This window comes from Filicampus tigris, chromosome 6, assembly GCF_054856515.1.
Source record: "Filicampus tigris isolate MCC_2025a chromosome 6, RoL_Ftig_1.0, whole genome shotgun sequence".
In the NCBI taxonomy this organism is placed as follows: Eukaryota; Metazoa; Chordata; class Actinopteri; order Syngnathiformes; family Syngnathidae; genus Filicampus; species Filicampus tigris.
The window spans coordinates 18,025,463-18,039,882 of record NC_141222.1 but is presented as its reverse complement, the minus strand read 5'-3'; the positions used below and the strand labels follow the sequence as shown (position 1 = coordinate 18,039,882).

The 14,420-nt window shown below is 40.8% G+C and overlaps 1 protein-coding gene across 1 annotated transcript; it reads right to left on the bottom strand.

Annotated features, from left to right (window-relative positions):
- Positions 1-640: 640 nt before the first annotated feature.
- On the bottom strand, positions 641-13,784 carry ppm1kb (protein phosphatase, Mg2+/Mn2+ dependent 1Kb). Its single transcript, XM_086033757.1, has 7 exons — positions 13,571-13,784; positions 12,042-12,565; positions 10,671-10,771; positions 6,056-6,221; positions 5,482-5,626; positions 5,088-5,222; positions 641-4,554 (listed from the first exon to the last, which is right to left on the bottom strand). Exons 2-7 carry the CDS (start codon positions 12,509-12,511, stop codon positions 4,423-4,425), a joined length of 1,149 nt encoding a protein of 382 aa, XP_085889883.1. The 5' UTR covers positions 12,512-12,565; positions 13,571-13,784; the 3' UTR covers positions 641-4,422.
- Between the last annotated feature and the right edge of the window lie 636 nt (positions 13,785-14,420).

Genomic DNA, 14,420 nt, shown 5'->3' with positions numbered 1-14,420 from the left:
CCAAACACACTGACTACTGCAACAGTTTTCCAGTAAATTTAGGGCCATATAGTAACATTTTTTAAAACTAGTATATAGTGAGATGGTAAGTTCAATTTGTTAGTTTGGGTAAAAAAACGCGATTGTAAACACATTAAGCCAAGGGGTCAGTACATTGTGATACTGCACAATATTGTACAAAATTTTTGTGTTTATCTATTGCTCTTGCTCTCTCTTGATATATTTTATGTCTCTGGCGTTAGGGCAAAACCTCCTATGTCACAATTTCATCAATTTCCCATTTTTTCATAAATCAACACTATCATATCAGATCTTCATATCATTCACTTCGTTGGTAATTCACTTCATGTAGTTTAGCAGTAAATTAGTCAAGTACGAATACAGTACTATATATTGTTCATAAAAATAATGGCCATAGCCATTTATTTTCCAGATAACACAAAAAAAAACGACATAAATTATTATATTTATTAATAATTTCATTTCAAGTGTAGAATTGAATGATCTGTTTATCTAAGGATGTTGCAGATTTTAACAGAGGTGGCCAAGCATAAAATGTTTAAAGTGCAAAAAAAAAAAATATATATATATATATATATATATATATATATATATTTTTTTTTTTAAGAAGGTGATGAGATGGAGATAAATACTTTTTATTGAACAGCAAATTTAAGACATGTAAAACAAAATATATAGTCAAAATAATAATTGCACTCAATCACACAGGAAAATGTATACGTTACGACTACCACTTCAAATTTGAATGAGGTCTGGTATTTATAACCTAAAAATAAAAACATAGACTTTTAGTACATTTTCAGAAGCACAAATTTAATGAAGTTACAGTGATTGCTGTGAAACACAACACATCCACTATGTACAGTACGTTCCAAGTATACATTCCACATGAAACAATGATTATGTCGTTCAATAAAAAAGGCAAAAAAACTGAAAGCGTGTCGTTCACAGATGAGTGGGCTTGAAATGAATTTGCGCTGTTTCATGGTCTCTATGGTGAACCATATTTACAAACATGGATGGATGCTGATAAAATACAACTCGACGTGTGCTTTATTTAGATGTTCTCGACACAATAAAATCAACAACGTTTTGCATAAATAGCTCCTATTTACACAACCTGTGCTTTGCTGTACCCTGATTACGTCTCAGCGCCGCTCTCACTCATTTCGGTGGCACATTTGATTGTGATTGCAGCAAACAAATGATAATAAAATAGAAAATTTATGAATGGCAGGTTCACTGGTTGGGGGCCTAAAGAACATTCTGGCAAAAAAAAAAAAAAAAAAAAAAATGCTGTTCATTCTCGCCTTTGACCCGCTAGAATGTGCAAATGATTCCAAGACGCAAATGTACAAATCATTTTTGGTAATGATCGTTTAAAGAAGTGCAGGGGTGGGCAACCTATGACATGTACAGTGGTAGCGACACTTAAAGGGCCCCGACAGAAGTTTTTCAAGTTGCAAGTCATTGTTCGGCCAAATTTTTTGGGGGTGGGCTTAAATTTGTCTGACGAGTCATCTTTTTTGTAATTGTGGCGTTCAACAATTTTGTAGACAGTGAAGAGTTCTTCCCCCAAAAAATAAAGAGGTACAGGGTGCTTGCTTCAAGCCCTTTATTGCCACTTCAAGTTGAAGTTGAGTGTAAAAGTAGGGATGAACTGATCAAACTTTTTTTTTTTTTTTATCAGTGATCTTAACTTCAGCAGGTTTTCATAATATTAACTCATTCACTGCCAGACATTTTCAGACCCTCTTTTACCCTAACATTTGAAAAATGGCGGAAAATATAAATAAGTTCCTGCGATTGAATGGCCGGACTCTGCAATGACAAGTTAAGTTGTCAATGGCAGTGAATGAGTTAAGAATAGGGATGTTTGAGACCAATTTTTTCAGAGCAATAACCAGAATTGAGTATTCCCTCTGAGTACTCGCCGGTAGAGCACGATACCTTGAGTAATTTTGACATAAAATTTAATTGAACACAATTGCAAAGAATTTGGAACAAAGACCCTTCTTATTGATACAAACGATTTTCAGATGTGCTAAACACACACATAGCGCCAACTACTGCCAAGGAGGACTAACTCAATGTCAGATTTTTTTTTTCATCGAGTATTTTTCATTTCTTTTGACTGCGTATGTGTTCGTGTTGTAGTGTTTTGATTAGGAAAATGAGTGTAAATTGAACTGACCTGCATTGACTTCTTTATCTGGATTGATGTTATTAGAAAAAAAAAAAACAAACTGTTTATAGATGTTGTCATGAGTGTGGTCACGGAACGAATTGAGAAAAATAAGGTACCACTGTAATGCTCAAAACTCAAATGCCCCAAAAGTGTTTGGTTCCATTGTGCCAACATTAGTGTGTCCCTCAAATGGCCCCTGATAGGAAAAAAGGTTGCCCACCCTTGCTTTTAGTTCCACGAGGTTCTACAGTTATGTCCACCAGAGCTCCTAAATATGTACTGAACAACACATCGTCTTTTATAAACAGTCTGAAAAATGGACTACGTTGAGTCATTTCAAAATGAAACTCATACAAGTTGATTTTTCTTTAAGTGCAAAAAACGTAAGCGCTGCCAACAGCAACAGTCGAACCTCAAAGATGTCCGACCCAATCACGTGGCCCGCAACGCAACACCTCCCACTTTTAATACTCCACTTCAGAGTCAAACTATGCACATTATAAAAACAATTATTTTGAAGCGGTATGGATAAATTATCCAAGTGTAAAAAAAAAAAAAGTATGGAAAAAAAACAAATTTTAGAATATTCCGTTTTTATATTATGTCATTGTTTTTGTAAAATAATTAAAGCTACGTATTCTCCTACAATGACAGCTTTTTTCTTGTAAACTGAATTGTTTTCTTTGTAATATTTCCTATTTTTTCTTGTAAAATTATAACTTTGCTGCCAAAGCAGGACAGGACTTTTTTCCCTTCTAATATTAGAAATTCTCTCTCACCAAATTACAACTCTTCATATTTTTTTTTGTTTTGAAAAACGTTCCTCATACAAATGCTTACTTTTTCTCATTAAAACAACTTTTTTTGTGATTACAGTTTTATTTTATGTAAAATTTCAAACTTGTTCTTCTCACTTTCAACTTTACGTCCCAGAGACCAACCTTTTTCCTCATAAACTTTTCTTGCAACATTTTTTAGAACTTGTTACTGAGCTAAACAAAAACCATGTATACAAAAAAAGAGAAAACAATTTTTTCCCACATATGTAAAAACTAACTTATAGATCCCATTAAATAACTTTTGGGGTTATTTCTATTATTGTGAGCAGCCAGGACAAAAACGAAAATATTGGTGCTGTCCAATGATGAACAAAATTTTATGGAGAAAAAAGAAAAACATCACAATCTGCTTTTATCTCTGTGCTGCTGCTACGCCACAGCAAGAAAATCTTTGTTCAATTCTGACTTGTATGACCACAACTTTAGAGGTTCCACTGTGTTTACTAGAGATAGACCGATATGTCGATATGGTTTTTTTCATGGCCGACACCACGACCGATTCTTAGTAGTCGAGGAGGCCGATAACTGATATTTTGAGCCGATATTTATCTTCAGCAAATAGGAAAATACTGGTGTCAAAATCTTAAAAAAAAAAAAAAAAAAAAAAAAATGTTGTTGAAACGTCTTTAAGCGTATGTTTATTGAACAATTTTTTCAGATTAGCATAAAGTTGATTTTTTTTATTGTTAGAAATGTTTGGCAATATACATATTTGTTGTAGACTTCTAACAAAAGGGAGCTCCCTGCGTCCTCAGCATGTCTTCAAAAGTTAAATAAAAACTTAAACAATAGCTCCATATAGTTTTCTACAATAAAGAAAGTCCTCCAAAATTTCAAAATGACAATAGTTAAAATTTCACTTAGCTATGTTTTGATTTCAAACCACAACAAAAAGTGCAGTGTTCCCAGGATCAGTTGAACCTCATAAATTTAACAGAAAATGTAAATAAATAGTTGCTTGAAGTTAACACAGTTTTAAATTGATTTATTATCGGCCATCACATTTTCAAAAAAAGGCCGATGCCGATATTCATCAAAACACTGAATATCGGAGCCGATAATCGGACCGTTGGAATCGGTCTATCCCTAGTATTTACAATGTGAGCGTGTTGGAATGACACCGACAATCCCGACTAGCTCGTCCGATACGCCTTCGCGGTTAGCAGCAACAAGCTCATTGCCGTCGCGAAGTTGGACAACAACGCTTGTCTAGACTTTGAGTGCACTTGTGTTGAATGGAGCTCACACAGCAGTTCTCTCACACACCAGTTCCCCCCCCCCACAAAGATCTGTCGTCGACTATTGCACTTGCTGGGACGGCACCCCTTCCCCTAGCATACCTCCGCCCCGCCCCCCTCCGCGCGGCCACCGCCACTACGCCCATCGCCCGCTCGACACGAAGCTTCGGCTGAAGGAGAAGCTGGTGTCCGAGTTGGTGTGCTTGCCCCAAGCGCCGAAGGGCACCACCATGACGGTGCTGTTGTCCTCGGAGCCGTATTGCAGAGCCTGCAGGAGGACACGCCAAGGTCGTTTAGAAGCCAGCTGTGGCGTGTCACCAGACATCACCTGAGCCATGCCATCGAGTGTGTGCGTATATAATCATAACATATTGAACTAAAATTGAATCGCAAGGGGGAAGTATTGCAATGCATTGATGAATCAATATATTTACAACCGCTACTCCGCGGACTCGTGATTCCATTTGCAGTTTAATTTTGGTACCTATGCTCTCGTATTTTTCAGTTTTATGTGCAAAATGAAAATTTGAATTGTACACAAATGAACAACTGTTTCCACAGTAGTTGAAGTAAATATAAGGCGTCTACAGAGTTGACTTTGTAGTTAACCTAACAAGCACTGGATGCACTCTTCTTGTTGACTGAGCACATTAGAAATAGCCATGAAGGTTGTTTTTTTTTTCCAAATATTGTGGTCGTTTATCTATTTTTTTAAATGGCATTAGAGCGCAAACAACATTTTGCACCGATATGTTAAGCGACGGTGCCGAGCCCGTTGAGGCCACGCCCGCCCGCTCGTACCTGCTCAGAGATGCGTTGCGCCGCCTCCTTTGGGTCGTGACACTGGTTGATGACGTTGCAGATCTCCTGGCTGTTCATGATGAAGTTGATGCCGTCGGTGGTCAGCGCCAGGAAGGAATCGTGCACGGGGCTCAGCTGGGTGGGGGAAGAAGTCCTCAATGATAAATCAGAGTTTAAAGCTTTGACCGCACGGAAAATTGTACAAATAGGGTGTTCATGTGAGCTTGTCACCGCCTAGAGGCGTCATTCTGCTACTGCAGCATTGAAAGTCGATTCAATTTATACTGGCGGATATTGACTTTTTTGAAAAATTTCTTTTCTTTTTATAAATGCAATCAGAAAATAAATTAGCGGCAAACAAGACTTTCACTCGTACCCGCGTACATCGACATACCACGATTCTCTTGGTCTCCGGCTCGGCAATGACCCCCATGCCCTTCAAGTCAAAGTCGCCGATGCTTCGGGTCATGGCCAGCCTGCCGTTGACGTTGGACTGACCTAAACTGTTCCAGGTGATGAAGCCCCCGCTTTTCTTGATCCTAAGCAGACACACACACACAGTGGCATGTAAAGAACAAACGTTGTTTTGGTTTTTTTTCCCCCTTCCCATGTTGCCGTCTTGTGTAAACGACACAGAATGGGCGCGCAAATTAGACCTGGAAATTTCCCACCCTTGCATGTCCTATCACAGGGGTCTTCGATCCTGTTGCTCGAGCTCGGCTGTCCTGCCTCTTTTTCCATCCCTCCCCGCTGCAACACATCCGATTCAAATGATCAGATAATCAGCAAGGTCCGCAAAGCTGAAATCCGGATCGTTTGAATCAGATGTGTCGCAGCGGGGAGAGACGGAAAAACAAGTCAGGAGAGCTGACCTCGAGGGACAGGATTGAAGACCCGCGTCAGGTTACCGAACGGAATTCGCCGTATGTTAGCCCCGGACATATCGAAGTGGGAATTTGCACACTCGCCTCTCCTTCTCGTCCCTCCTCTCGGGCGTGTGGTCCACGGTGAGCTTGAGCGCCTTGCCCTTGCGGCAGAGCATGGCGCGGCTGTCGCCCACGCTGGCCACCACCAGCTCGATGCCGTCCCTCAGGAGCGCCACGGTGGCGGTGGTGCCCGCGTTCACCCCGGGCGCTACAGAGACATGACGGAGGGCGAGCGTGAGAGACGCAAGTCGACGCTTGGCAGGTGTGAGCAAACACCCACAGGCTGGATGTATGATCGCGAGCGCACGCACGCACGCACACAACACAACACAAAGACATGAAGACAGGGGCGGGTGAGGAGGTCACGTAGTAGATACAACGATTGTCAATGAAGGGGAGGGCGGGGGCGAGTGTTGCACATGCGCTTGAACAGTTGAGTGTGTTCGGTTAAATGGACATCTCAAACAGCACTTAGCATTGCAATGCTTTGATAACCAAAACAATCACAGACAAAATCGACTACTAATACAAATGCATTGATGGTTTTTTTTTTTTTTTTTTTTTGAAAACAGTATATACAGTACCAGCAGCAAAAATGATCAGTTTAATTTTCTCAAACTGAATTAGTCATTAACACATTTCGTTGCTGTTCAACTAGCCGGAACTACTCAATACGTGGTATGGCATTCATTTTTAAGGGGACGTAAAGTGGATGTAAAAAAAAGTCTGCACACCCCTGTTCAAATGCCAGGTTTTGGGAAAGACAAAAAGGAGAGACAAATCATTTCAAAATATTCCACCATTACAGTTGAATTTATTTATTTGTTGTACAACTTCGCAGATCTGAAATAGTTTGGTCGCACAAGTGTGCACTGGCAGTCTTCTTACAACTGGGATGTGGCAAACAATACCGTGCTAAATGTGCGTCAGCAGACACCTGCCACCAGTTGAAGTGCCTCAAAACATTCTGGTGTTCTAGTAGGCTTTTCCTGTCATTATTTGCATCCGAGCAGATGCCTGAAGGTCTTGCGGTAACACCGACCGATGTTTGGCACTGCTCGGAAAACATTTTATTTTAGTGATGAGCAGTGCTGTGTTTGCACCAAATATACGTTTTGGAAATACGGCCGAAAATTTCAACCTTGGTTACATACGACTAAAACTACATTCTGGTCCGATAGTGAAAAATGTATCTTGATCTCTTTCCATATAACACAAACACCTGGAATTTGAACAGGGATTTGTAGACTTTTGGGGCTTTTTAACTGTTTTTATTCAACTCGTTGGGGCTCAACTCGTGGGTGCCCGCCCACGCATTGTGGTGAAACTTTAAACAAAAAAGTAAATCTTCTGTGAACTGCCTATTTCCAAAAACGCACCTACGGGCGAATAGTTCAGAATTTTGACAAATTGTGGTGGTAATGGTGCTAATTTACATAATAATGCTCCCAAACGGATTTTTTTTTCTGCTCATGACTTGGTCACTTGGCCGAAAACACTATCAACTCAAAGCCAAACGTTAAGCCGCTCAGTACTTTTGCCGGACGCACATATTAGCATCGGATGTTTGGCAATTGTTGACGTCGCGTCGTTTCCGCTGCGTGCACCACATGCACTGATTCACAAACAAATTGTCTGACAAGCGTCATTTTGCGTCTTGGTGATGAAGTGCTGCCTCCACGCTTCTGCTTCACAGTTCCTTTTTGACATTCTGTCCTCAACAAGTAGCCAATCTCGAGCTCTGCCCCCTCGACGACGTGGCAAGGAAACATTCTACTGGAATGTCTATGCCTTTTGAGTGCGCTGTTAACTGGCTAACCCCTTTGGCAGCTTTTGTATGAATGTGTATATACCGCGTTTGTTTTCTTACAATTGATTGAAAAAAGCAATTGAAAGTGCACCGGAAGATGTGTCGATCTTCAACACTAGCTAGGCTATATTCAATTAGCTAGCGTCGCTGTTGTGTCAGCAATCGTAGCATTGCTCTGTCGTAGCCCACATTTCTCTTCATCTTCTTTTTTTTTTAAGCTTAAAATGACCCGTTTCCTTCCTATTGCACTCCGCCGGCGCACCAGCCAATTCGGTGAGGGATTTTAGACTACCTAAAACGCGTCCGGCTTGCGGCGCACGTTGTTGGCTCGTCTTTTCCGAAAACGGCTGCCACGGAATGAGTACAGTGGTCGCACGGGTGTCGTCATTTGGACAGCAACGATATGCTTCAATGCATTGCCGCCGAAACTTGAGCTCTCCAAACTTGCTCCACGGATGAGCTCCGTTAGCTAAGGGCAGTGTTACGAGGCCAATTGTGCACATTAGCCATGCTGCGTCATGTGAAGTATTTCTGGCAGAGGGTGACAACAAACGCTCTCAAACTGACGCGCGCTCTCTCTCTCTCACAAGAAGCTCTCGCAAACACTCGTTAAGAGAAGGAAGAGAGAGCTAGAGAGAGAGTTGAGATGAAGAGAGAGGGAGGGAGGGAGAGAGCGAGAGAGAGAGAGAGAGAGCGGGAGAGGGGAGTGAGAGAAAGATAGGGAACCTTCCAGAAGTCCAGGATTTAGGACCCGCTGGACTCTCTCTCCTTCAATATCTAGCCCCTCGTCATCCACATTGGTGCCAAGGGCCTCCAGCTCTGAGCTGGGTCCGCAGCTGCCGTAGATAACATGCACACACACACACAGGCATATTGGGACATTTCACACAGCGCGGCCCCCCCGTGGGTGCCACGTCAACGTAGTGTTAACATTAGCCCAAAAAAAAAAACAAAACAAACAAACAATTGGATTACGTTTAAATATTTTGTATACTTTGTTTCACAGGAAAACTCATTTGCATGCACTTTATGTTGTAGATTGATGGTTGTCAAACTTTTTTTTTTTTTTTTTACCGCCTCAAAAATAATACTTGGCTCTCTAAGTAGCACCATCATTGAAATACAAAAGTGTAGTAGCTCATCAAAACCGAGGTTATGACTTGATGGAGTCTGAAGATGCACTTAAAGGAAAAAAAAAAAAATCTACATCTTGAGTATTTCTATTATAACAAATTGCACCTAAACAAAACAAAAACTGTACCTCGTCCAACCTGTAGGACTAGATACGTTTTCTACGTCTATCTACTTTGAAGTATGCTGAACGAAAACATCTGTAGACGATCTTTTCCCGTTTTTAATTTTTACATTTTGGTTACATTTTTATACGTTCAATATGGATGGAAAATCAATCAATAATTGTACTCAAGTGTTTAGGGAAAAAACACTACAACTGAACTATACTTGACAAATGTTCTGTACGGGAATAAAAAAAAAAAAAGTTTAAGCCACTGCACGAATATGCAGTTTAATCATTTAGGACTTTTGCATGCCACTAGATGGTGTCTGTGTGCCAGCACCACTCTTTTGAGAATCACGGTAAGATACTGCATTACAAAGGAAAAATCCTTATCATTTCTTGTCTTGAGATTGTTCCTAATAAACATGCAAAGAGTAAATGGGTCACATTTCCTAATGAGATGAAATCTTTCCCAAAAAGTGTTTTAATGACAGTGACTTTAAATTCCAGTCGACCCCTACCAAGGACATACAAGTAACATGGTTCGCATCTAAAGCCATTAAGTGGAACTTTAAAAGCCTGAAAAGAATTCCTCTGGGACGCTGGTCGAGCTTCAATTTAAAAATAAAAACTTGTTCTCCATTGAAAATGCAGGGGGTTCTCGGTTTATGACGGTCGTGACATTCGCCGTTTCAAGTTTCTGAGTGGCGCACGATGATTGGTTCAAGATGCCGGTTGAGCTATAATTTGGAGAAATTTTACCCACAAGTAATGATGGAAAAGGTAACGTTTTATCACTTCAAACTTAATGTGGAGCTTGTGGTGCTCTTCAAAAATTTCCGCTGTGAAAATCATCAGCAGTACCTCCACAACGCTCTTTCAAATAATTATTAATAATATTTGGCATCTTAGAAAATAAGGTCCTAAATCTCGCATATTGACTGTCCTAAATTGAGCGCCCTCTGCGTTTTTTTCCCATAAAACGGAAGTCAACCCAAACATATTTTTTTCCAGAATACGTTCTACGCAGGGCCACGAGTTGAAATACGGCATTCTGATTAATATTGCGTTTGTGGAATATAAGTTAAGCAGCAAAATGCACCCACTTTTAGCACTCTCAGGGGGCGGCCATTTTGTCACTTCTATCTCCTGAAGATGACATCAAAGTTGCTCAGGGCTCAGATAACGACCAATCGCGGCTCACCTGTTTTCTGAAGCTGAGCCATGATTGGTCGTTATCTGAGCCCTGAGCAACTTCCATGTCATCTTCAGTCGACAGAAGTGACAAAATGGCCGCCCCCTGAGCTAGCTAAAAACGGGTGGATTTCTCATATTCCACAAGTGGGCCTGCATAGAAGATATTTTGAAAAATATATTTGGGTTGACTTCCTCTTTAAAGTGTCTAACTCATCTCATTAGATGCCAAAAGCAGTTGATAAGACACACATTAGTGTGCTGTGCCATTTGTTCGGTTGTTTGGTGTCTTTTGTTCATAGTTTCGCTTTAAATGACAGACCTCCATTTTGCTAAGCCCAACAACAAAAAAGGCTATCATTGCGTACGACAAATGACTGTTTTACAAAGACCAATAATATTTTTCGTCAACCTACCATCTGAAGCGCGCTGCAAATGCTTGGCTAAAGCTTTGTCTACTTCCAGAAAGGCTTGAGTTAGAACCAGCTCCAGATTGTCCTCGTCGGCCACAAGATCCCTGCAACGACAAACAAACAAATCTGAGTGCACGGAGATCATCTATGACTTCTTTGTGAACATTACGCTCAAAATAAATTGCTCAATTATTAGCCTCTGCTGTGTGCATCAAACGCCAGAAGAGCAGACAAGCGGCGGCACAAAAGCCGCTTTCACGAAGAGGTGGGAGAACTGAATTGAGTCAAACCCCCCTGTCTTGACTTCCTGCTATTCCCTTTCACACAAAATGTGATCGTATCTACGAGCATCTGAACGGGATTTGGGGTTCTTAGAAATCACATTCGATGGTGGAAGGTGTGTATTGACTCCAATGAGATTGGTTAATGCTGAGCACTGCCACATGCCTGGTTATTGGAGTGTGTGCTCGTCGTGCAATGATTAATCGACAACTAACTGATTATAAAATTAACTGGCGAAATTTTGACAATCCATTAACTGTTTAGAGACCCAGTTTATCAGTAATTGTCTAAATCGTTGGATTTTCAGCCTCACAACAGTAAATACTCGGAGATTTCTGTATTCCCTCTATGAAAGCAGACTGATTATCTTCGGGGTTTTTTTCAAAAATAAGTCATTTGCAAACAACTGCCTTTACTTTGAAAAATAATGATCAATATTTTTGCCAATTATCTGATGTATTACTGATAAAACCAGGAAATAATTCACTATTCATTACTGTGCATTTTCTGCACTGTCAATTTGAAATGTTGTCCGGTTTTTGACTCCAGCATGGGAGTTAAAACCTTTTTTAAATTCTATTTGTCAATGAATTGAGAAAAGAATTGACATATTATTAAAGTTAGTTGCAACCCTGGTATGTGCACACGTGCCACCAGATAATCAAATTGTTTATTTGTACGTCCCCGAACACAAGATGTCTTCAGTTTCATTTGAATTGTGTTGTACAGATTATTGAGGCGCTCACACCGGCGGTGGGCAAAACTTTGGAAATCACTTTCATCTCAGTCTCATTTTTTTACATCATATAATATTTGAACAGGGGTGTGTAGACACTTTATACCCACTGTAACTATACATTTTCCCACCAAGCATGTGGAATCGATGACCTGATGACATCTCGTGGCGACTAAAATGCTTCAGACATCTTGAACAAATGGAGTGCAGACCCTGCCATCTGTAAAGCTGACGTTTACAAAGTGCTGGCGCATTCCGGAGCAAAAGGCTGCCAAACATGTTGAACGACATGTTGTCCGGTGACAGGAGGCATGCTCACGCAGGTCCCCTAACTTGCTCTCTTCCCACATCCTTACTTGATAAAAGTTTCCAAGTATTTGTGACAGAAATCCGCCGCTTCCGGCCCTCCGTGCCCGTCAAACACGGCAAAGTAGATGATGCTGTCGGTCATTTGGGAAAGCTGGAAGCGGTCCTCGTTCTCCTTGCGCTGCCCGATGAGTGAGGCGCAGCCCACATTGGACAGGCTGACCTTGGGAATGGGCTTGCCGTAGCGGATGCTGGACGGCAGCAGGATGGGCTCATCGATGCGATTGTCCCAGATACCGAACGAGTCCCAGGTGGTGGGGCGCCCGCTGCTGTCGGCGTCGAAGCGCGTGCCGCTGCGGCGCTTCTCTGAAGGAGTGTGAATCTGCCTCTTGGGGATGACGGAGTGAAGGGCGATGTCCTGCTTCAGCGAGAGGGGCGCCAGGGCCATTTGGGGAAGGACGCTACATCCAACATGGGGCCCACTGCACCTTGCCAGGCGGGCGAGAGAGGCGATTGACATCACCCTTACAGCAGTAATACCAGAGAAGCGCTGGATATCAAGGGACGCGATGACCTAACATTGGGAAAAACAGGAGACATTAATAATTTGATTTATTTATTTTGATTTTGAAAAAAATTCGAATCATCATTTTTTTTTTTACCTCAATATTTTGATTGTGATTTATTATGTGATTATTTTTATCAATCTCCTCTTTTTATGTATTTTTAAATGATATATTAATGAGTATAACAATAAATTATATGAGATTTATCACACACATTTATCATGTTTTGGTCTTATGCCAAAAGAAAGGCAAATGAACCATGAATTGATATGAACGAAACTTTTAAGCACGAAACCTGACACTGTGCAAATAAATAGATATTATACATTAAAATATAAGCTATCCACATCCTCCCAAAATTGCAGCCTTAGCAATTGCATTCAACTACTACATTCCAAAGCCAATGTGATTATTCATACGGCCCTGTCTAAAAGAAGCTCTTTTAATCACTTCAACAAGGTTCCTTGGCACCAAGATCAATATGCAACAACAACAAAATGAAATTTCTCAACTCACATAGTTCCATGGCAATAAGATGCCACAAGGTGGGGCCGAAGTAATGTTTTATTGATTTGGCCTGAGCGCAGAGTTAATAATTATAACACTAAAGGTTTACAATTATACACACCACAAAACAGCGAAATGCAGACTAGAACTCACACGACTTAAAGGTGTTTAAATACGTCGGGGCTGTAGTTTGTTGTGATATATTCAAAAATTGCATAAGATTTACGCGTGACCAAGTTATTCGGCGAACGTTGGCTGTTTGTTTGATAGTACTGTATCCCCTTTCGCATCTCGTACGCTCTCCAGTTGTTATGTAATGTGAGCAGTGAAGCATCTTTTTAGCACAAAGGAGGAACACTAAATCGTGACGGTTCCATACATTTCGGTTTTACTGCGTGCGTGACTAGCATGTTTTCTTTTCGTTAGCACTAGTTAGCCGACTAGCTAGCTTCGACGCCTTGTTCTCGTTTGGATAAAAATAAAACAGTGCCACTGAAGAATCTTACCTTAGATGTATTTTCGATACAGCCGTCTTTCTTATCCCGCTTCAGACGTTTATTTAGTTGCCCCGTTGAATGGTTTACGCGTGCTAGCGAGCGACACACTTCTCCCAAGTCTTGCTAGCTTGCGTAATGCAATGTTGTTAAACAAGGTAATAGAGTGCCGCCAGCCAATCGGAACCCCAGAGACCGTTATTCCTCCGTAGACGCCCCTAGAACAACGCAACTGATTGGTCGGTTAAGAAAGCTGATGATAACTAACATAACCAATCAGCATTGAGATTGAAGCAGGTGACCTACATTCTTCTGTCTACGACTCTGCCTTTGGCAGATAGCCTATCGTAAAACTAACCAGAGACGAACATTCAACATTATTACGCATCCAACATATTTAATAAATATTATCATTCGAAGGTGAGGAGCCGCTGTTAAACCAATACCTGATAAGAAATTAATTGCATCGTCATATAACAGACAAACGTGACAACCCTTCCCAGAAAAACCCCTACTGATTCACAAGGAGGAGGGGGCAGGGGTTGCGTGTTGTTAAAATAAAAAAATGCAGTTTAATGCATTTCCGCCGATTAATATCACCTTCGTTTGATATCGTGACGTCACAAAGATGACGTTTCCGCGTTTATTCATCGTTGTCTTGAGCTATCTTTATATCTAGAGTGTGTGTAAATAACTGCTTTTATTGAGATTGAAAGAGTGTTAAAATGCCTTCAGCTATGTTGTAGTTTATGTCGTATCTTCTTTTGTATTTGATCTGAATTTATTATATTTGGCGCTTATATCCTTTGTAAGATCCCTGGCGTGTTGTGTGAATTTGTTGAAATTCAAGTTTTTTCTATGA